Below are 21,579 nucleotides of genomic sequence, written 5' to 3'. Positions count from 1 at the left end.
TGGAACAATTTCTGGGTGAAGTTGCAAAAAGTCCCCACAAATACAAAAGAGAACTTGGTAAAGACAGATAACGGTCAGATCTGCTTAGTCTCAGATATTTGACTGAGAAATCTAACGCATGCGGCGGTTTTTATGACTACTTGACATAAAAATGATGACACATACAAATGGCATTGATTAGCTAAAAAATTCCCATTTATCAAAGAGAATCTACAATGTCAGCTATCATCAACGTAACCTTCAAACATTGTGGACTTTAATTCAATACAATGCATTGTACATGAAGTTTTAGATTCATAAGCAATACTGTTAAGTTTCGCAAAACACAAACAGCATTAGTCAATACCAGTGTTTCCTACAGGATTTTGCTTCAGCAGCATGGACATTTGTTTTGCACCCTAAAATGTATTACTGTACAACAAAATTCTGAAGCTCTGTTACAGATACAGTATGTATCTTTACACATAATTTGAACGATAGGTCAGAATAGATTGATTAAGTTGTACTTATGACTTATGAATTTGCATTTTTAAAATGTCTTTAAAAAAGTATACATAATACAGTAACAGTTCTCGGCTTATTACGGTTTATTCAGCCAATTTACTGAGGAACCGAGATGTTGGACCAATTCAGTCCATGATTCAGACCAATGACCCCTGTGATCAATTCAGTGTGATTCACCAATTGGTTTGACTGAATAAATAAAAAGAACCAGCCACATTAAGAGATTTGTTCGTAAACTGCACAGCAGGTTGCACTTTTCGTTTTCACGTGCAATATAGAAATGCAACAGAAATGCAACAAAACTGAAATATTTCTTATAGTCACCATCTTTTACATTTCAGATAGCAGTATCTGATTATTACGCACTGCACAGACGCAAACTCACACACACCGTCACAGTGTCAGCACACACTGAGATGCGTGGTGGTTCTGGCTATGCCTGTAGGGGAAGATCAGTTCCGCTAAGTGGGTTACAACGGTCTTCTCCAGACAGCAGCACAGCAAGCAGCTAAATGATCAAACGGAGGGGGATTTGCCTCTCCTGTTCGGGGGGATTGGTAAGTGGAACAGGGCCGTGAAACATATGCTACAATTAGTCCGGAAACTTTCTTTCCCAGGTCAAAAGGATTTCAATAAGGTTTTTGGCTGGTTGAGCCATCCAAACTGTTAGTTTTTGTTTTACTTATGCAAAAAAATAAAAATAAATAAACAAAAAATAAATAATAATAATAATTTTGTAGTATGAAGAGGAAAATCGACAGATAAAAGAAAGAGAGTGTTTGTCTGTGACTTACACAGAATCATAGAAACAAGGCTTTTAGGGTAGCGCCTGCAGCTTTCATTTTAATTAGTTTGATTGTGCATTAAATCATCGGATCCTGAAATAATAAAATAAGTGCACCTTTCGTCTCTTTCATCACCATCCTTAGGGTTGTTCCAGAAAAAAATATGTGCCACAATAAAACTGGCCTGTATAGAGAGACTAAATTTATACCTTGTATTTAGTGGGAAGTTTCTCTAAAAGGTGCTGTAAACGATTCTATATGGAATGGCACACAGAAAAAGTTGCTATTACCTGACAGATATCACTGAAATAGGTGTCCTGAAATATGACACCTGTCTTTGAGACAGCCTTAGACTCTGTAAACAGTGACAGGGAGATATAAAAAAAATTTTTTTTTAAATTAATTGTCTTAACTCTATAGTGGTTTCTATATTGGGAGGAGTTTTGGAAACATGGGGGCGTGTCTAATTCTAACAGTGTCTAACAGCACCTTTGAAGACCCAGAGAGGGTTTATGGATCAGGGTTGAGGTTGTCTCATTTAACTGAATCTGATGGCCTCTGAGTGCCGAGACTGATGCCATGTTTTACAGACTGAAGTAAGTTGTAATATCCGATCCATCACAGGGGAAGCAGGGTCCTCGCTGGCCCCAGGCTGCTGGATGACGAACACACTGAGTACAGCACATCTGACCGCAGGTTGGGCAGTACATCAAGCAAACAGCCTTGAGTGCCCAATGATTCTTAAGTGACTGATACTGCTGTTAAAGAGCTTTGAAACCTGCAGGTAGATGAGCTGTATATTGTGTGACAAGCTCTTTAAACACCATATCTGTGATGTGTACAGATGGTAATGGACACAACCAGCTTGCTGCAAATCTGACACTAAGAGAGGACTAGTTTTCCTGGGGTGATCTGGTGTTAAATGCCAACCTCCAGACCATATTGGAGATCAGCACTGGGGTCGTGTTATCTATGGTTCCTATGTCCAGTCCTACCAGGAATCGAACCTGTAACCTTTATGGAAGCAGCCAGGATCCTTAACCATTAAGCAACAATTGCCCACCATCCCTTCTATGTCAGTCAAATACACTGTATAGACTGGGCCTTTAAATTAATGTTTTACTTTTTCTTTTAACAACACAAAGGGATAGACGAATCACTTACTACTTGTAGGTCTCGGAACGGATGTACTCAAACACATGAGAGATGCCCAGCTGGAATTGGTCAGCTATAGGTGTCACCCAGGAGTTATTCTCAGCCTTAAACACCTGCTTTGGGCCTGTCAGGTCCAGGTTACCTACAGAGAGAAACAGTGAGGAGGAGAGAGAGAGAGGATTTGAAACAGTTGTAAAGAAGAGATGAGAAGAAAAGACACAATATAAGAAGAGATAAGAAGAAATTATACAATATAAGAAGAGATGAGAAGAAAAGACACAATATAAGAAGAGATAAGAAGAAAAGAGACAAGATGAGAAGAGTCAAAACGTACAAAGATAAGACATGAGACAAAATGTGATGAGAAGAAATGAGACAAGAGTAGTTAAGAAGAACGATGAGATGAGAAAATACAATTGAAGTAAAGAGAAGTCAAGAAAAGAAAAGAGAAGACAGACAAGAAGAGTAGAGAAGAGACGAGTCGAGATTAGTAGAGAAAAGATGATAAAAAAAACAACAAAAAAAACAAAAAATGAGTCACGAAGAGATGATACAAGATGAGAAGGGACAAGAGAAGAAAAGAGACAAGAAAACAGATGAGACAAGAAGAGAAGATGTGTCAAGATAAGAAGAGAAGAGATGGAACATGATGAGAAGAAACCAGAACAGAGAAAACATGAGATAAGAAGAAAGGAGACAAGATGAGTTAAGAAAGGACAAGACAACAAAGAATAAACAAGAAAAGACAAGATACGAGAAAAGAGGAGAGAGGAGATGAGAAGAGACAGGATGAGATGAGACGAGATAAGAAGAGAAGAGACAAGACGAGATAAGAAGAGAAGAGACAAGAAGAGATAAGAATAAAAGAGTCAAGACAAGATGAGTCGAGAAGAGCAGAGTCAAAACGTACAAAGATAAGACATGAGACAAAATGTGATGAGAAGAAATGAGACAAGAGTAGTTAAGAAAAGACGAGATGAGAAAATACAAGAGAAGTCAAGAGAAGACAGACAAGAAAAGTAGAGAAGAGACGAGTCGAGATTAGTAGAGACAAGATGAGAGAAGAAAAGAAAAGGAGTCGTGAAGAGACGATACAAGATGAGAAGGGACAAGAGAAGAAGAGACAAGAAAACAGACGAGACAAGAAGAGAAGTGGAGAAACGAGACCAGAAACGAGAAAAGATGAATTGAGAAGAGATGAGAGAAGATATGAAAGAAAAGACAAGACACGTCGAGAAGAGACAAGATAAGTCGAGAAAAGACAATACAAAAAAAAGAAGAAACGATATGAGAAAAGATGAGAAGAGACAACACAAAAAAGAAGAAACGATATGAGAAAAGATGAGAAGAGACAAGATGAGAAGAGACCAGAAGAGAGGAGACAAAACAAGATGAGAAGAATAAGAGAAGGATACGAGACACAATGAAACGAGAAGAGAATGAGACAAGACGACATGTCAAGATGAGAAGAGATGGAACATGATGAGAAGAAACCAGAACAGAGAAACATGAGATAAGAAGAAAGGAGACAAGATGAGTTAAGAAGAGACGAGAGAAGATGAGATGAGACAAGATGAGAAGGGACAAGATGAGAAGAGAAGAGACAAGATGAGTCGAGAAAGGACAAGACAACAAAGAATAAACAAGACAAGAAGATACGAGAAAAGAGAAGAGAGGAAATGAGAAGAGACAAAATGAGACGAGGAGACAAGACGAGAAGAAAGGAGACAAGACGAGACAAATGAGATGAGACAAGAAGAGATGAGAAGAGAAGATAAGGGTTTGGAAGACAAGAGACGAAAGAAGAAGAAAAGAGATTTAGTCAAAACTGTACAAATGAAGCAGTACAGGTCAAAGTGCTAATGTGGTGCATCTTGGCTCACAAGGGGTCTAATTAAATTGTTTCTGATTAGCAAGTGTTGAGCGAGCTGTCAAAGAGGAGGGTGAAATTAAACCTGGAACCCGGCACACAACGTCACACCTCACAAACGCACTCAGACATGACCATTAGTGGAATCTTGCTCTTAACCTGTAAGACAGACTTATATGTACAACTACTTCCAAAATCAATGTTACCGAAGACGTTGTTTGTCCAGGTTTTAATTTCCTCCCTCGTCGCCCTCTTTTCAAATTTCATAATCGTATTAAACCTAAGCTTTACACATGAGATGTTCTGAATGGCAAAAACTATCCGTCTTTCCACTATTTTTCACATCCCTCGCTTTTTTCCTCTTCTCCTTTTCCATTCCTGTTCTTGGCATGTGCGCTTGGTTGCTCCTTGTTAGCTGGGCTCTCTCTCTCTACACACACAGAGCGGCAGTCTTAACGAAGCAGGTCTGTGGAGTGGGATTACAGGGACATGACAGAGGGGTCCTAACAAGCTACACACTGGAAGAGTCTCCCCTACAGGGAGCACAGGACAAAGACCTGCTGACCAGAGCATTCACACACCTAGAACACCAACAGCCAATTGCTAATTCCTGAAACACTACATAAAACTAGATTTTTATGAGTACATATGAAGTACATATTAGTGGCACTTGCCCATGCAAAAGTCGCCATGGTGATGCTGGAGTGTTGTGGATGGCTGCCAGGGTGTTTGCTATGGGCTACCAGTTAAGACCAGCTTATACTTTTTTGTTCTGCAGGGATGGCTCGGGTTCCCCCTTTAATGTAAATCTATGAATTTTTTTACCCGTTTAACCATCTTAACCTTGTGCGACCCCGCGGACACATGTGTGGACGTTGTATTATGGCTTCGCTCTATGCAACACAATTTTAATTCATTTAAACCGACTGATCTCGGTTCAGGAGACTCTGTGCTGTCAGTAAAGGGTTAAACTTTCACTGCACGGAGTCATGTCACAAAACAACTTGGTGCCAACCACAGCAGAGTTTGTCTTTGGGAAAAACGCCATCAAAACTACATCTGGTAAGAAACCTAATTACATCTTTACAATGAAACCTGTTTGAGTCAAAACAACATGCTGCTAAACACAATGTACACTGATGTGTACTTTAGCATATTTTTTCCTTAGAAATCCTATATTTACTGTGCATTATCACATTGAGAATCAATGGCTTCATCCAAAAGCTGAAAAATGTTGCTTTCAGAGGCTTTATATGGAGTTACGATGAAAATAAGGTGCATTTCAGACTGTTCTGAGACCAGTGCAGACAGACAGCACACTGGAGGTTAAGTCATTCACTAAATAGGGAGCAAGGAAGCATCCTATAGATCACTATGCATCGAAGTGCATTCACTCCTAACATCCAACCAAAAGTTCAGTTTCAGGCTGTATATGATGTTTGAACCACTCAACATGTTTGGCAGACATGGGACAATGGTAATCAGTACATAGATTCAGAATTTATAATGTATCATTTTATTTTAACATGGTTGGCACTGATTGGATGATGCTGGCCATTACTTTGAATCAGAATTAATTATGCAAATTTCTGATGTAACGTCGGTAATGTCCCAAAAACATAAATAACCATCGGGGCTCAGTGGTAAAATATGCTGCTACCACCCCTGGAGTTCGCTAGCTCGCTAGTTCGAATCCCAGTGCATGCTAAGTGACTCCAGCCAGGTCTCCTAAGCAACCAAACTGGCCCGGTTGCTAGGGAGGTTAGAGTCACATGGGGTAAACTCCTCGTGGTCTCTATAATATGGTTCGTTCTCGGTGGGGCGCGTGGTGAGTTGAGCGTGGTTGCCGCGGTGGATGACGTGAAGCCTCCACAGGCGCTATGTCTCCGTCAACAAGCCACGTGATAAGATGCACAGGTTGACAGTCTCAAGATGCGGAGGCAACTGGGATTCGTCCTCCGCCACCCAGACTGAGGCAAATCACTATGTGACCATGAGGACTTAAAAGCACATTGGGAATTGGGCATTCCAAGTTGGGAGTAAAAGGAAAAAAAAAAACATAACCAACACATTACATTACAAATGATTTGATTAAACAAAATCTGACTTTCTATAGCTTGGTTTTATTTAAAATTTCACAACTTAGTCCTGTTGACAACATATGTATATATTTTTGCATGTTTATTAGGAGCTACTAGTTACAAATCAAAAAAGGAAATGGAAAATGCACACAGCAGTCACGGTCAGTCTCAGGAGGTTAAATGCTGAAAATCCTATGTCTGACAGTTTAGAAAAGTAATAGCACACCTATCATTCATGTCCGTGGCACAATTGTGCATGATATGTTACAAGTCCTGAGAGACAAGTAAAATATCCTCTTAACACACCCAGGAAACATAGGCAGGGAAAGGTGAGTGTGTGGAGATTTCAATATTGTTAACTGTAGAAGACAAGCACTTTCGTTTCAGAGGATATGTATATATGACACTTAAGGTAAGTGCTGACAAAATGCTTTTATACTGATACACTAGAATAGATTAAGTTGTTGGTATGGAACAAGACAGGAGTAAAAATGCTGTCAGAAGGGCAGTCAGGTCTTGTGTGCTTGTGTGTGTCTGTGGAGGTTTTCTCAGAGTGAAGACAGGTGGAGAGCAGTTTGACCCGGGTTGACCTGAAGCAGCAACACTCTGTGGGGTCAGTGAGGTGTGGTCCCCTCTGTATTTGCAGCCAATAAGTGTGACACTCTTGATTAAAAACATGCAAGTAAGAGTGGATGTCTTTTGGTTGAGGTAAGTGTTCAAAGAAGTGTATTTTATGTATGCATCCCTATCGACCAATCACTGCCCTCTGGATTTAGGGTTAAAGTACATGCAAATAGACATATAAACACCTAATTTAATTTCTTACCAAGTTCAGGAGGCAGTACTGTGAGTCTGTTCCCTTGAATGTGAAGTTCCTTTAGCTGAGCCAGATCTCCTATCTCTTTGGGCATAGAAATGAGGTCATTATCCCTCAGACTCAACTGAGAAGAGAGAGACGGACAAATTAAAGGTCGACACCCAAAACAAAAATTTCTCAACTATTGTGTCAATTTTAGTTAAGGGACAGACATTATTACAGACAACATGAAATCAAAATTACTTTTTTTTGCTTGCTTAAAGAAACAGTTTACCCAAAAATAACAATTCTGATATCATTTACTCACTCTCATGTTGTTCCAAACCCATGTGACTTTTTTCTTCCATGGAACAAAAATGTGATGTTTTAGTGTTCACTGGATTTATTTGCCATTTAATGGAAGTTTATAGTGACTCCAGTCTATCAAGCTCACAAAGAGAGCAAAAAAACCACAGCAACCTAAAACCGCAGTAAAATTGGTACAATTTGATTCACTATAATCCAAGTCTTCTTAAACCATACAATCTCTTCAACTACTTTTACTGTGGCTTCATGGTGCCAAACTCCCGCAAAAATATAAACAAGGATTTTAGTGAATGCAAAGCACTCCAGTTTTACTTTAATTTAACGATTGTGTAATTCTAAATGTTATTTTTCATTGTGGGTTCATACATTTTTTACTATTGCATACTTTATTATAATATAATACCTCATCAAGTTTGGCTGGGTTGCAACAACAGTGTAAATGCAAAATGGACCAAAATTAAAGTTGACCAAAAAGAGAGACAGATATTTAAAGTATTTTGAAATATTTTGATATTTTAGATATTTAGTTTTTAAAGATTTCATAAGGTTAAGAAGCACATACACCTGCAAAAGCATGATTGTGAAAACAACATGAATTAATTTTCATAATCGTCATAATCGTGAGAGCCCTAAAATAGACAAATCATCATAATCAAAATTATTTGTTTCAAAATTTATCATCAGCCAATTTTCATAATCACGACAGACCCAATTATATGGCAAATTAAACATTAAGAAATACTTTTTTTGTGTTCCACGGAAAATAAGAAAGTCACAGGGGTTTGGAGCGACATTAGGGTGAGTAAATAATTATTATTTTTGGGTTAACCATCCCTTTAAGAAATGTCTCTGCTTTTATTGTGTACAATTCATGAGTTACACAGTTGTAAAATGATTATGAAAATGAACTTTTATCAAAACAATAACTTTCTCAAAGACCACACAGCAAGCAGGGGGGAGAATTTAGGCCGATAATATAAACATCCTGATGGATAAAATCTAGCCCCACCCTTCATTATTTCCTAGTGAATATTCTTTAACTCAGAAATATGTAAAATTAAGGAAGTTAAATGCTTAGTGAATGCAGTCTTATGTTGTATTGTTAAAAAAATTTTAATTATCATTCGTTTTGTGATTGTGACTGTGCATTCAGTCTGATCTGAGCGAAGCGAAGATCAGCCTCTAAATCACTTTTCACTGCGTCTGATAAAGAACACACGCTGCGGAGAATAAATCCAACACACACAGCACAGAGCACCGCCACAAAAGCAATTGATTTCAGAGGGAATTTAGATAAATTACTCACTATCTGTAGCTTGGCCAGCTTGCCGATGTCTGGGGGCAAAATCTCAAAATCGTTGTCACTGAGATAGAGCGCGCGCAGGGTGGCTGAAATGAGAGAGAGAGAGAGAGAGAGAGAGAGAGAGAGAGAGAGAGAGAGAGAGAGAAGTGTGTGTGTTAGAGGCTGGAGTATTGCAACCACTGATCAATACAAACGTTCATCTGTGATTGATACAACACGACTACAATCTTGCACGCATATATATATATATATATATATATATATATATATATATATACACACACACACACACACAAACACACAAACCACACAGGGTCAACTAAACAAAAATACACACACACACACACACACACAGTGCACTTCAGTGCAAAGTGACGAGATAAACATATACGCCCATTCACAGACAATAAACAATAATAAAAAAAAAAGCAAGTAAACAGTAATCAATTTTCTGCACTAAAATCTTTTTCAAATCCTATACAAAAAGTAAATCAGGCCCGGCTCCAACTTTAAGTTGTGAGGTGGGCAAAGTGACAGTCATGTCATGTCTCAAGCCTTTCGCCTGCCACCACAAATCATCCTGCACGCTTAGCTCCCAACGGCCAGAGGCACGGGCCGGATGAAACCTACTCGATTTGCACTAAAAGTCAGTAACTGTAATCTGAATGATAGAATTTAAAATGTACGTTACACTACTTTTTGTGCCTAAAAGTAATTCAATTACAGTAACTAATTTCTTTATAATCCACTTACACCCAACAAAGGTTACAATACAAATAAAAAAATGTTCCTTTAAAAAAATGTATTATTGAGCAGTAAAGTCTAAATCGTAATTTTAGCTGTGAGACTACCATTATCGGCGAAGGAACCTGTAGTTATTTATCACCAACACAATTCTTATGTCTAAAATAAAATATTGGCATATAAATTACTTTGCGCAAACAACTTTGCACAGACATAAAAAAAAAAAAACCTTTACAGACACCCCCATCCATGTTTACATCCATGTGGCTCATTCATGAATCCTATCCATTTAACTTGCGAGTCAATATCACAGCCGATATCTGATCTGTGACAGCCACTCCAAACAGCAGTGCTATATGATTTGGGAATGTGTTTAAAGTCACCATGAAACGGAAGTTATGACTGAATTTATTACTGTATTGTGATGTGTTTCCGAGTGAAACGGCTTTTCGAACGAGAAAAAAAAAATGTAGGGCGGGGACTTTGTTTACATTAGGACAAGGCTGGAGCTGTTGTGCAAATACAGATGAATGTGAAACAAGCGAATAGAAGCTAATTTGTCCTTTTTAATCATCATCATCCTATGACAGTACCAGCTGATTGGACTGATGAAGATTATGATGATGATAATGTAAGTTAACTGTTATATTATATGCACACTGTTAGTAAAATGTCTCTCAGATTTTATCTTGCGATTTTGAACATATTTTAGCTTGCATTATGCATCAGAAAATCCATAAATGGTCCTTCAACAGTCTGTGGGCTTGCCGGCTGAGGCAATGACAAGTAAGAGCAACACAAGTTATGGTGGTGATAAGTTGTGTGTTGCTGACTTACTAAGGTAAAAGAAATTCCCGGGCAGCGAGGACTCGTTCAGGTTGTTGTACGTAAGATCCAGAACCTCCAACGCTGGAAGAGATCCAAACCCTCTTGGAAGAGTACTCAACCTGTTCATCCTACACACACAGACAATAAAACAGCTTTTAACAAAGTCATCAGCTTTAAACACACAAACGCCCACGTAAAATACCCGTCAATTCTTGACACAGGGGAACCCACTGAAAATCCATAGCAGACTGACTTGTCTGGGCAAACGGAGACAGACACACACACTGCATAGATCTATCTTCCTGATTATGATTGATATTTGAAACAAAACACAGATTTATAACAGCTCACATTTATAAACTCAAATGTGTACTGTATACACAGTGGGGTCCAAAAGAGACCAGTAGTGAAAATGCTTATATTTTGCATTTTTCTAATTTAATAGATTTTTTTTTAATTATTATTACAAATTATATTATCAGCATAGTAACTTGAGTAAGATTTTGTTTCTGTGTTTTAATATTTTTAAAAATCCTAAAACATTTTATTTCCAGGTTTAAATTATATTTTGAATCCCAGATTTTCAATACAAACTTTTGGACCCCATTGTGTACTTCTTAAATCTTAAATAAAAGTTTTGTATATAGTTAGTTCAGCAATACCTGAAATTAAAGGAGTCTGTAATTGTTAAAATCATACGCGTTCTTGAAAGGTAACAGATTAACTTTTAGCTGGAAAAATTCAACAGAGAACATGACATTTGAAATTGGTGCTCAAGGTGCCCGACAATGAGGATAAAACAAAGAAAAAAACAGAGAGAGAGAGAGAGAGAGGTGCCAAAATCAGATGCTTTTTAACTCTTGGTATTTAAGCATTTGTCCTTTGTCTATGTGTCCTTCCCTTCCTCTTTCTTTTTTCCTTCTTTTCACATCCTTCCTTCTTTTTCTTTCCTTCTTTCCTTCCTTCCTTCCTTCCAAATGACACTCAGTTGCTGTGAAGACACCTACATTTTGGCCACAGATTTAAAAGAAACAAACAAATTGATTCTACCACATGTTTGCGAAGCAATTACAAGAGAAGGGGAATTGTTTTGACAAATGAAATCAGAAAAGCAGGCTGGCACACACTCGTGTGTGCACCCCCACACACATACGCACATTTGAGTCAGGGGTCGCAGTCAAGAATACAACACCCCGGCTTATGTTTTCAAGATTATGTGCAGAAATGGTGTGTCTGACAGCAAATCAATAAAAATGTGCGGTGCCAGATGCAGGGCAGATTGTGCCGCACTTTAATCCTGCGTGACATTGCGGAGGCTCTGCCCTCTGCCTTCAAGGAGAACCCTCGGGATTTGGGTGGTGCTCAGGTGGGTCCTGAATATCAGGGGATGACCAGATGACCAGGGATGAAGAGAGTCAGTGCTACCATTGTCTAGGTTGCGTAACCACACAAAGAAGTATTGACAAGCTCTCCTTGTCTTAAATAGATATACTTTGATAAACATGAGATAAGACGGTTTGCTTAACAAAACATACTAAACTGATGCTACAACTGTCTCCTGTCCAAATAAAAAGCAAACAAAAACTTTCAGGTCAGGTCAGGAGAGGAAATGAGAGAAGATGAGAAACAGAAAGAGAAGAGAAGAGGCAAGTGGACAAGATACTAAAAGAGAAGGAGATGAGACGAGGAGACAAGATGAGACAAGAGATTAGACGAGTCAAGTAGACACGAAGAGAACAAAGGAGATGAGATGAGAAAATAATAAGAAAGGAGATGAGAATAAAAGGAGATAAGATGAGAAAAGGATGAGAAGAGAAAAGTGATGAGACAAAAAAACAAGACAAGAGGAGAAAGAAGAAAAGAGAACAGAAGAGAAAAGAACAGATACAGATGAGAAGAGAAAATATTAGACGAGACAAGAGAACAGAAGATACGAGGAGAGATGAGAAGAGAAAAAGAGACGAGATATTAAAAGAGAAGGAGATGAGACGAGGAGACAAGATGAGGCAAGAGATGAGACAAGTCAAGTAGATAAGAGAGACAAGAGGAGAAAAGACAAGAGATGAATCAAGGAGAAGAGACAATGAGACGAAGCGAGAAAATAGATGAGATGGGATGAGGCGAGTAAACAAGAGATGACAAGAGAACAGAAGAGAAGACAAGAGAGGAGACGAGAAGAGTAGGAGATTAGACACAATGAGTAGATGAGAAAAGAAGAGAGGAGACAAGAAAGGACAAGAGATGAGAAGAAAGAGAAGAGACAAGGTGAAAGGAGACAAGAGATGAGAAGAGAAAAGAGAGGAGAGGACAAAAGACCAGATCAGAAGAGAAAAAAGATGAGACAAGAAGAGACAAAAGACGAGATGAGAAGAGAACAGAAGAGACAAGAAAAGACAGGAGATGAGACAAGTAGACAAATACTAAAAGAGAAGGAGATGAGACGAGGAGACAAGATGAGACGAGATAAGACGAGTCAAGTAGACAAGAAGGGAACACAAAAGACAAGACGAGAAAAGACTAGAGATGAATCAACAAGAAGAGACAATGAGACGAAGTGAGAAAAGAGATGAGATGGGACGAGGCGAGGTGAGTAAACAAGAGATGAGAAGAGAACAGAAGAGACGAGATGAGAAAAGACAAGAGATGTGATGAGAAGATTAGGAGATAAGATGAGACAAAGTGAGAAGAGATGAGATAGGATGAGGCAAGTAAAGAAGAGACGAGAACAGAAGAGACAAGAGGAGAAGAGAGATGAGACGAGATAAGTAAACAAGAGACGAGAAAAGACAGGAGATGAGAGAAGACGAGATGGAGAGGACACAAGACAAGAGACAAGAAGAGGAGATAAGACAAGAGATGAGTCAAGTAGAAAAGAGAGACTAGGCAAGAAGAAAACAGAAAAGACAAGACGAGAAAAGACAAGAGATGAGTTGAGAAGAAAAGACAATGAGACGAAGCGAGAAAAGAGATGAGATGGGACAATGTGAGTAAACAAGCGACGTGAAGAGAACTGAAGAGACTAGATGAGAAAAGATAAGAGATGAGACGAGTAGGAGATGATACATGATGAGTAGACAAGAGACGAGAAAAGAACAGAAGAGAGGAGACGAGAAAAGAGAAGAGAAAAGAGAGGAGACGAGAAGGAGAGGAGAGAGGAGGACACAAGACAAGACAAGACAAGAAATGAGAAGAGACAAGATCAGAAGAGACGAAAGACGAGACGAGAGAGGTCACACTAACCCAAGGTTCAGGTGTTTCAGTTTTTGAAGGCTACTGATCTGGGTTGGAAGCTCTTCAATCTGGTTATTGAACATATTCAACACTTCCAAGTTCTTCAGGTCCGCGATGTTTGGAGGCACAGCTAAAGAGAGAGAAACAGAGAGAAAGTTTGAGGGAAAAAAAAAGTTCTGCAGATATCATCAATCTCACATCAAAGCATTTCAATTGACTGTATTCTAATCAACATTATTCAAGGTAAAGAGTTCCCAAATGAGCGCTGAGGTCTAACAAGTAGACACCGAAGGCCTTCTGGTGACCTGCTGAGGTTTAACGGCTAATTATCAAAGTCAGCAAATTGATGTTCCGTCTTTGATGGCTCAATTATGGGTCACTCCCCCAGCGATAGATTTGACATTTTAATGATGGAGGCCTTAGTATTGCAGATCAGTACCACCCCTCCCTTTCCACAAGGCCATCCTGCCCCCTTCTTCTGCTGACAGAGATCGATGGGCCGAACAGGAGCTCTATCCGATAACTGGCTGATCAATGGCCCCTCATTATGGAGGAGGGGAGGCAGGAGAGGTTTACACAAACAGCATGCCACGAATACCTCCAGAGAGATCAACGAGAGCTAGACTGCCCAGGACATGGTGGAACAAATGATTCAGCCATCACACCAACGATTCAAAACTCTACCAAGGAAATGCAAGTGAATGCACAAGCACAAAGCCGGTTTTCAGCATGTTTTAAGCTTGTTTATAAAAACATAGAAAACACTTGATAACAGAAAGAAATAAAAGTCAATAACAAACATATTATGCTTAGTAGTTGATGTATATTCAAATAAGAGATACACTATATTGCCAAAAGTATTCGCTCATCTGCCTTTAGACGCATATGAACTTAAGTGACATCCCATTCTTAATCCATAGGGTTTAATATGACGTCGGCCCACCCTTTGCAGCTATAACAGCTGCAACTCTTCTGGGAAGGCTTTCCACAAGGTTTAGGAGTGTGTTTATGGGAATTTTTGACCATTCTTCCAGAAGCGCATTTGTGAGGTCAGACACTGATGTTGGACGAGAAGGCCTGGCTCGCAGTCTTTGCTCTAATTCATCCCAAAGGTGCTCTATCGGGTTGAGGTCAGGACTCTGTGCAGGCCAGTCAAGTTCTTCCACACCAAACTCGCTCATCCATGTCTTTATGGACCTTGCTTTGTGCACTGGTGCGCAGTCATGTTGGAACAGGAAGGGGCCATCCCCAAACTGTTCCCACAATGTTGGGAGCATGGAATTGTCCAAAATCTCTTGGTATGCTGAAGCATTCAGAGTTCCTTTCACTGGAACTAAGGGGCCAAGCCCAGCTCCTGAAAAACAACCCCACACCATAATCCCCCCTCCACCAAACTTCACAGCTGGCACAATGCAGTCAGACAAGTACCGTTCTCCTGGCAACCGCCAAACCCAGACTCGTCCATCAGATTACCAGATGGAGAAGCATGAGTCGTCACTCCAGATAACGCGTCTCCACTGCTCTAGAGTCCAGTGGCGGCGTACTTTACACCACTGCATCCAACGCTTTGCATTGCACTTGGTGATATATGGCTTGGATGCAGCTGCTCGGCCATGGAAACCCATTCCATGAAGCTCTCTACGCACTGTTCTTGAGCTAATCTGAAGGCCACATGAAGTTTGGAGGTCTGTAGCGATTGACTCTGCAGAAAGTTGGCGACCTCTACGCACTATGCACCTCAGCATCCGCTGACCCCGCTCTGTCATTTTACGTGGCCTACCACTTCGTGGCTGAGTTGCTGTCATTCCTAATCACTTCCACTTTGTTATAATACCACTGACAGTTGACTGTGGAATATTTAGTAGCGAGGAAATTTCACGACTGGACTTGTTGCACAGGTGGCATCCTATCACAGTACCACGCTGGAATTCACTGAGCTCCTGAGAGCGGCCCATTCTTTCACAAATGTTTGTAGAAGCAGTCTGCATGCCTAGGTGCTTCATTTTATACACCTGTGGCCATGGAAGTGATTGGAACACCTGAATTCAATTATTTGGATGGGTGAGCGAATACTTTTGGCAATATAGTGTATATTAGCCAGGCCAGGCTAATAATTCAGTCGAAATTTGACCATATTGAAAGAATTGGTCAGTAACCATGTCTGCTGCATGAAGGCGTGGAACTATAAAAACTGAACTACAATAAATTCTAATACATTTTAGACATAATAATTACTCAAAAAGCTCAGTCAGTTGCCTCAATTTTGGCATACAGTCTAAGATTTTCCCCCATAAAAGAAACTTGAAATAAACAATTTGTTTCCTAATTTCCCAACGGAAATGTGAATGTGCTGAGAGACACTGCAGGACACTGAACCCTGCACCCCATGTCAAGGTCCTGGGACAGGCCACGCAACAATCCCATGAACACTTCTTCAAATGACACACAAGATTGTTCTCAGCTCCAACTTTTCCGTCCTTAAGACACGTCCATCCACCAGACATCTACACTTTATCATCTTAATAAGCCAAAGACAGACTCCTAAATTGCTAGAGGTTGTCCTTTTTCAGGCTTTTCTTGTACTTCGGAAGCATTATTTAATTCTGCTTGTAAACAAATGCACATCTACATACAACTGTACAATGTTAAGTGTATGTGTGTGTTCTTGGCACTAGTGATGTCTCTATAGCAGGCAGAGAAAGCTGATGGTAACAGTACAAAGAGTATATGGGGCTATATAGAAAGGGTTTGCACCTTTGCCAAGATCTCCTCTCCTCATTACCTCAGCTGCTGCCTGACCGGCCTGAACAGCAGCCTTGCTTTACTCACGAGCCACTAATGAAGGGGTTCCAAATGTCACTGTAATTCCTGACTATCTTGAAAAGTTCAAAAGATGGCAGTTTCCCTGTCTCTGCTCTTTAAGCCGGCAGGATGAGAAAGAGGAGAGGAAGAGAATAAGAGAAAAGCACAGGAAAGGAAATAGGAAAAGAAAAAAAATAAAAGGAAAAAGGAACTGAAACGAAAAGGAAAGGAGAGGAAGGGGAAACGGAAAAGGAAAGAGGTAAAGGAAAAAGGGAAAAAAGGGAAACAAAAAAGGAAAGGAGAGGAAGGGGAAGAGAAAAAGGATATAAAGGAAAGAATTAAAGGAAAAAGGTAACAGGAAAAAGAAAAGAATGAAAGGGTAAAAGGCAAGGCATTAAAAGAAAAGGAAAGAAAAGGGGAAAAATTTAGGAAAATATAGGAAAGAGGAAAAGGTAAAAGGAAACAAAGAGGAAAAGGAAAAAAAGGAAAGAAAGAAAAGCAAAGAAAAGGAAAGGGGAAAATATAGGAAAGAGGAAAAAGAGAAAATGCAAAAGGAAAAAAAATCAGGAAAGGAAACAAAGAGGAAAAGGAAAAAATAAAAGCGGAAAAGGAAAAAACAGGAAAGAAAGGTGGAAAGGAAAGAGGAAAAGGGAAAAAGAAAGGAAAGGGAAAAAAGGAAAGGAAAATGTAAAAGGAAAGGGAAAGGACAGAAAAAAGAAAGGAAAGAAATGGGGAAAGGAAAGAGTAAAAGGTAAAGGAATGGGAAAGGGAAAAGGAAAGAAAAAGGAAAAAGGAAAGGATGAGGAAAAATGAGGAGGAAAGAAATCAGGAAAGGAACAAAGAGGAAAGGAAAAGAAAGGGAAAAAGAAAGGAAAAAAGAAGGGAAAGGAAAGGTAAATGTAAAAGGGTGTAGGAATATACTGATGAAAACTGAATCTCAGGATAGATTGTTAATTCATTATAGAAAATACTGCATTAGTGTCCCACTTTGTGCATTATATCTATCCATAAAGTAAAATGTTCTCCCTCATTTAAAGTAGCGACAGACAAGTAGCGTGACCCGTAACTGAAATAATAATTTACTCATCTCAAAGTCTGCTTATAAATCGTATTAAAAAGCTTTGATCATATTACAGACAATACCTGACAGAAATGTGCATTATCACATCTTCATGGAGATTACGAACAAGATTCCTGCATAAACAAATCCCCAACACAACACTGCCTGTACAAATCAGATGAGAGTGAACATTGCTCAGGGTGATTACTGTGGACCCAAAGATTATGTGGATGAGGAAAAAAATCATCATTTTGAGCTCTAAACTACACTGACAAACAGTCGACAAAATATATACCCTTGAACGCCCAGGTTAGAGAAACACACAAAGATTATTCTTAAACTCAGGTCTTCCAAATATGACAGCTGAAAACAATGTTTAAAATGCTCACTAATTCCATATTCTAAATGTCAAATTCTCAGATTCTCCACCCTCTTTCACTGTTATGCACTTTAAGGCACATTAAATTGTGCAAAATAGAAAATCAGAACAACCTGTGATTAACAATGTCAAGACAGCCCTCTAGTGGGGTGAACCCGGTTCTACCTGCTATGACATCATCAAATCTCTGCTAAACATTTGTAAAGCTGCGTTGGAATTATTTATATTGTAAAAAGCACTATACAACTAAATTTGAAATTAGTCTAACTATAATCGTGTACTGACTGCATAAAAGCATTTCAAGACCAATCAAACAATTCAAAACACATGACTGTCAAAAAGTGGCCCAATAAACCTGAATGCTCCCTTTATAGATACAGGATGAATCAGACATATACACTGTAATGTCTAAATGTTGTATTCTATGTGCAATAACTCCGATTGTGCAGTGACTCTCCCCTCTTTTTACAATGTCCATTGTAACTACAGTTGAAGTCAGAAGTTTGCATACACCTTTGCCAAATACATTTAAACTCAGTTTTTCACAATTCCTGACATTTGATCGTAGAAAATATTCCCAGTCTTAGGTCAGTTAGGATCACTACTTTATTTTAAGAATGTGAAATGTCAGAATAATAGTACAGAGAATGATTTATTTCAGCTTTTATTCACATTCCCAGTGGGTCAGAAGTTTACATACACTTTGTTAGTATTTGGTAGCATTGTCTTTAAATTGTTTAACTTGGGTCAAACATTTTGGGTAGCCTTCCACAAGCTTCTCACAATAAGTTGCTGGAATTTTGGCCCATTCCTCCAGACAGAACTGGTGTAACTGAGTCAGGTTTGTATGCCTGCTCACACACACTTTTTCAGTTCTGCCCACAAATTTTCTATCGGACTGAGGTCAGGGCTTTGTGATGGCCACTCCAATACCTTGACTTTGTTGTCCTTAAGCCATTTTGCCACAATTTTGGAGGTATGCTTGGGGTTATTGTCCATTTGGAAGACCCATTTACGACCGAGCTTTCACTTCCTGTCTGATGTCTTGAGATGTTGCTTCAATGTATCCACATAATTTTCCTTCCTCATAATGCCATCTCTTCAATGCACCAGTCCCTCCTGCAGCAAAGCACCCCCACAACATGATGCTGCCACCCCCATGCTTCACGGTTGGAATGGTGTTCTTCGGCATGCAATCCTCACCCTTTTTCCCTCCAAACATAACGATGGATATTATGACCAAACAGTTCAATTTTTGTTTCATGAGACCAGAGAACATATATCCAAAAAGTAAGAATTTTGTCCCCATGTGCACTTGCAAACTGTAGTCTGGGCGGTTTTGGAGCAGTGGCTTCTTCCTTGCTGAGCAGCCTTTCAGGTTATGTCGATGCAGGGCTCGTTTTACTGTGGATATAGATACTTGTCTACCTGTTTCCACCAGCATCTTCACCTCCTTTGCTGATGTTCTGGGATTGATTTGCACTTTTCACACCAAACAACGTTCATCTCTGGGAGACAGTTGTGGAGTTCCACAAGTCTGGTCTTGGCTGATTTCTTTTGATTTTCCCATGATGTCAAGCAAAGAGGCACTGAGTTTGAACATAGGCCTTAAAATACATCCACATGTACACCTCCAATTGACTCAAATTAGCCAATTAGCCTATCAGAAGCTAATTGGCTAATTAACTAAAGGCTTGACATCATTTTCTGGAATTTTCCAAGCTGCTTAAAGGCACAGTTAACTTAGAGTATGTAAACTTCTGACTTCCTGGAAAAGTGAAACAATCTGTCTGTAAACAATTGTTGGAAAAATTACTCGAGGCAAGCATAAAGTAGATGTCCTAAACGACTTGCCAAAACTGTAGTTTGCTAATATAAAATCTGTGGAGTGGTTAAAAAATGAGTTTTAATGACTTCAACCTAAGTGTATGCAAACTTCTGACTGTATATCAAAAGTACTATCAAATACTTTTTCAATCAAAAATTTGCAGGTTTAGTAGAGAGCAGGATTCAACATATTTGCCAATAAAAAAAAACGTATTCCGATTTAACTGAAAGAGACCGAGATTGAAAATATCAATATCTTACCATTCAGCTTGTTGTGGCTCAGCACCAGTTGGGTTATGTTGGACAAGGTGACTGCAAAACAAAACAACAACACAAGTTTACATGATGACGTCAGTGATGATGAAGTGATGATGTCATTCATTTTCTACTGTAAACTTTTACATATGACACAACAGATTTTAACAGCCATATATTTACAGTGTAAGAAAATCAAATTCATCATCCACAAATGCATTATACAAGATGTGACTTTAAACTTGTAACTGTCCATGTTGAAAATAGCAGACACATTTTCCGTCCACTCACACAGCCCAGGAATATCCAGTAGGTTTGATATTCCTCTGTCACACATGTCCACCTCTGGCAAATTCTTCTCCCGACTCTCTTCCACTATCTTCTTCAGAGACTTAGACATCTTCTACAAGATAAACAAATAAAAGACCCGACAACAAGCAGAGAATCTCTGTTAGTAAAAACAGAGTTTGGTCACTTGAACAAGGCGCTAAACAACATATATTGCTAACTCAGTTTTTACCTAACTGTGCGGAATGAACTCGAGCATACAGGCAAAACTGAAAACAGAAATTCAGGCCTTCAGGGCAGTAAAACTAGATATTTTTGAAGCCAGACAGTCGCTCACACCCAGCCGGAAGTTGATAGTATGTCTGTAAAAGTCTCCGAATTCCTCCCATAAAAGGCTATTTCCGGGGTCTGGAGAGAGGAAAAGAATGTCAGGCGGAATTCTGTTCCGTTGTCTAATCAGCTGCTAGAGTGTTGAAAAAAGGGAAGCAAATGTCCAATCAGAACGCGCACCGCTGCACCCCATTGAAACCTTCGGCCAATCAACGAAAAGAAGTTGTAATATTGGACAGAGACCAGAGATGTTTGTAAACACATGGCTTATTCTAGCTCTATGATATTCCTGTAACATCCAACGCAGTGAGGTGTGCATCGCTCTTCACTCAATAACATTTCTGATGCAAAAACAATCTAACAGCGACATTTAACTGACTTTCCAGTAATTACTGCTAACATATTGATTACAACCATAAACCACTGCATAGCTATAATTCTTTTTAAAATATGAATTGTCAAGATATTGGCACATGTAATGATTTCCTAACATATTCATTATTTTTACTATAAAATTAATATTTATTCTTGTTATATATATATATATATATATATATATATATATATATATATATATATATATATATATATATATATATATATTCTTAATGTTACAGCCTTACAATTCTCTATCATATGACAGATTAAATATTCTTTACCATGTCATGTTAGTTAATCATGACATCTTCTTGAAAAATGAAAAATCTTCTTCTTTATAACATGCTTAGATATAACCCAAAAAAGTTATATGCAGTTTTTCTACCAAACCAATAATTATACTTTTTTTTTTTTTTATTTATATTAAAAAATATTATATTACATAGAATGCTTTGCATTTACAGAGCATGTCAGTTCACCATCCAAACTTTATTTTTGGAATATTTTGCCATCAAGTAATGTCTATGCAGTTGTCTTGATAGGGGCAGCTGTCTGTCCTGACCATTACAACCTACCTTACAGGGAAGACGCATTGTTTAGTGATCTGTACAAGGTGCCAGTGCAATACGGGTCTTC

General features: G+C 38.9%; 1 protein-coding gene across 3 annotated transcripts in view; it reads right to left on the bottom strand.

Moving 5' to 3' along the window:
- Positions 1-20,635, bottom strand: part of rsu1 (Ras suppressor protein 1) — a 40,243-nt gene extending 19,608 nt beyond the window's left edge. For all 3 annotated transcript variants that reach the window (XR_007895657.1, XM_051682401.1, XM_051682402.1), the window contains exons 1-8: positions 20,468-20,635; positions 20,239-20,350; positions 19,954-20,004; positions 13,634-13,754; positions 10,403-10,521; positions 8,825-8,907; positions 7,222-7,336; positions 2,454-2,586 (exon numbers count right to left, since the gene is read on the bottom strand). Coding sequence is in view for 2 of the 3 variants with exons in the window: in XM_051682401.1 (XP_051538361.1) it covers positions 2,454-2,586; positions 7,222-7,336; positions 8,825-8,907; positions 10,403-10,521; positions 13,634-13,754; positions 19,954-20,004; positions 20,239-20,347 (731 nt within the window). In the remaining variant the exon portion in view is untranslated. The remainder of the gene's footprint in view (positions 1-2,453; positions 2,587-7,221; positions 7,337-8,824; positions 8,908-10,402; positions 10,522-13,633; positions 13,755-19,953; positions 20,005-20,238; positions 20,351-20,467) is intronic.
- Between the last annotated feature and the right edge of the window lie 944 nt (positions 20,636-21,579).

The sequence above is a fragment of the Myxocyprinus asiaticus genome, chromosome 41, assembly GCF_019703515.2.
Source record: "Myxocyprinus asiaticus isolate MX2 ecotype Aquarium Trade chromosome 41, UBuf_Myxa_2, whole genome shotgun sequence".
NCBI lineage: Eukaryota > Metazoa > Chordata > Actinopteri > Cypriniformes > Catostomidae > Myxocyprinus > Myxocyprinus asiaticus.
The sequence above is the reverse complement of the archived record's forward strand: the minus strand, read 5'-3'. Positions and strand labels throughout refer to the sequence as shown.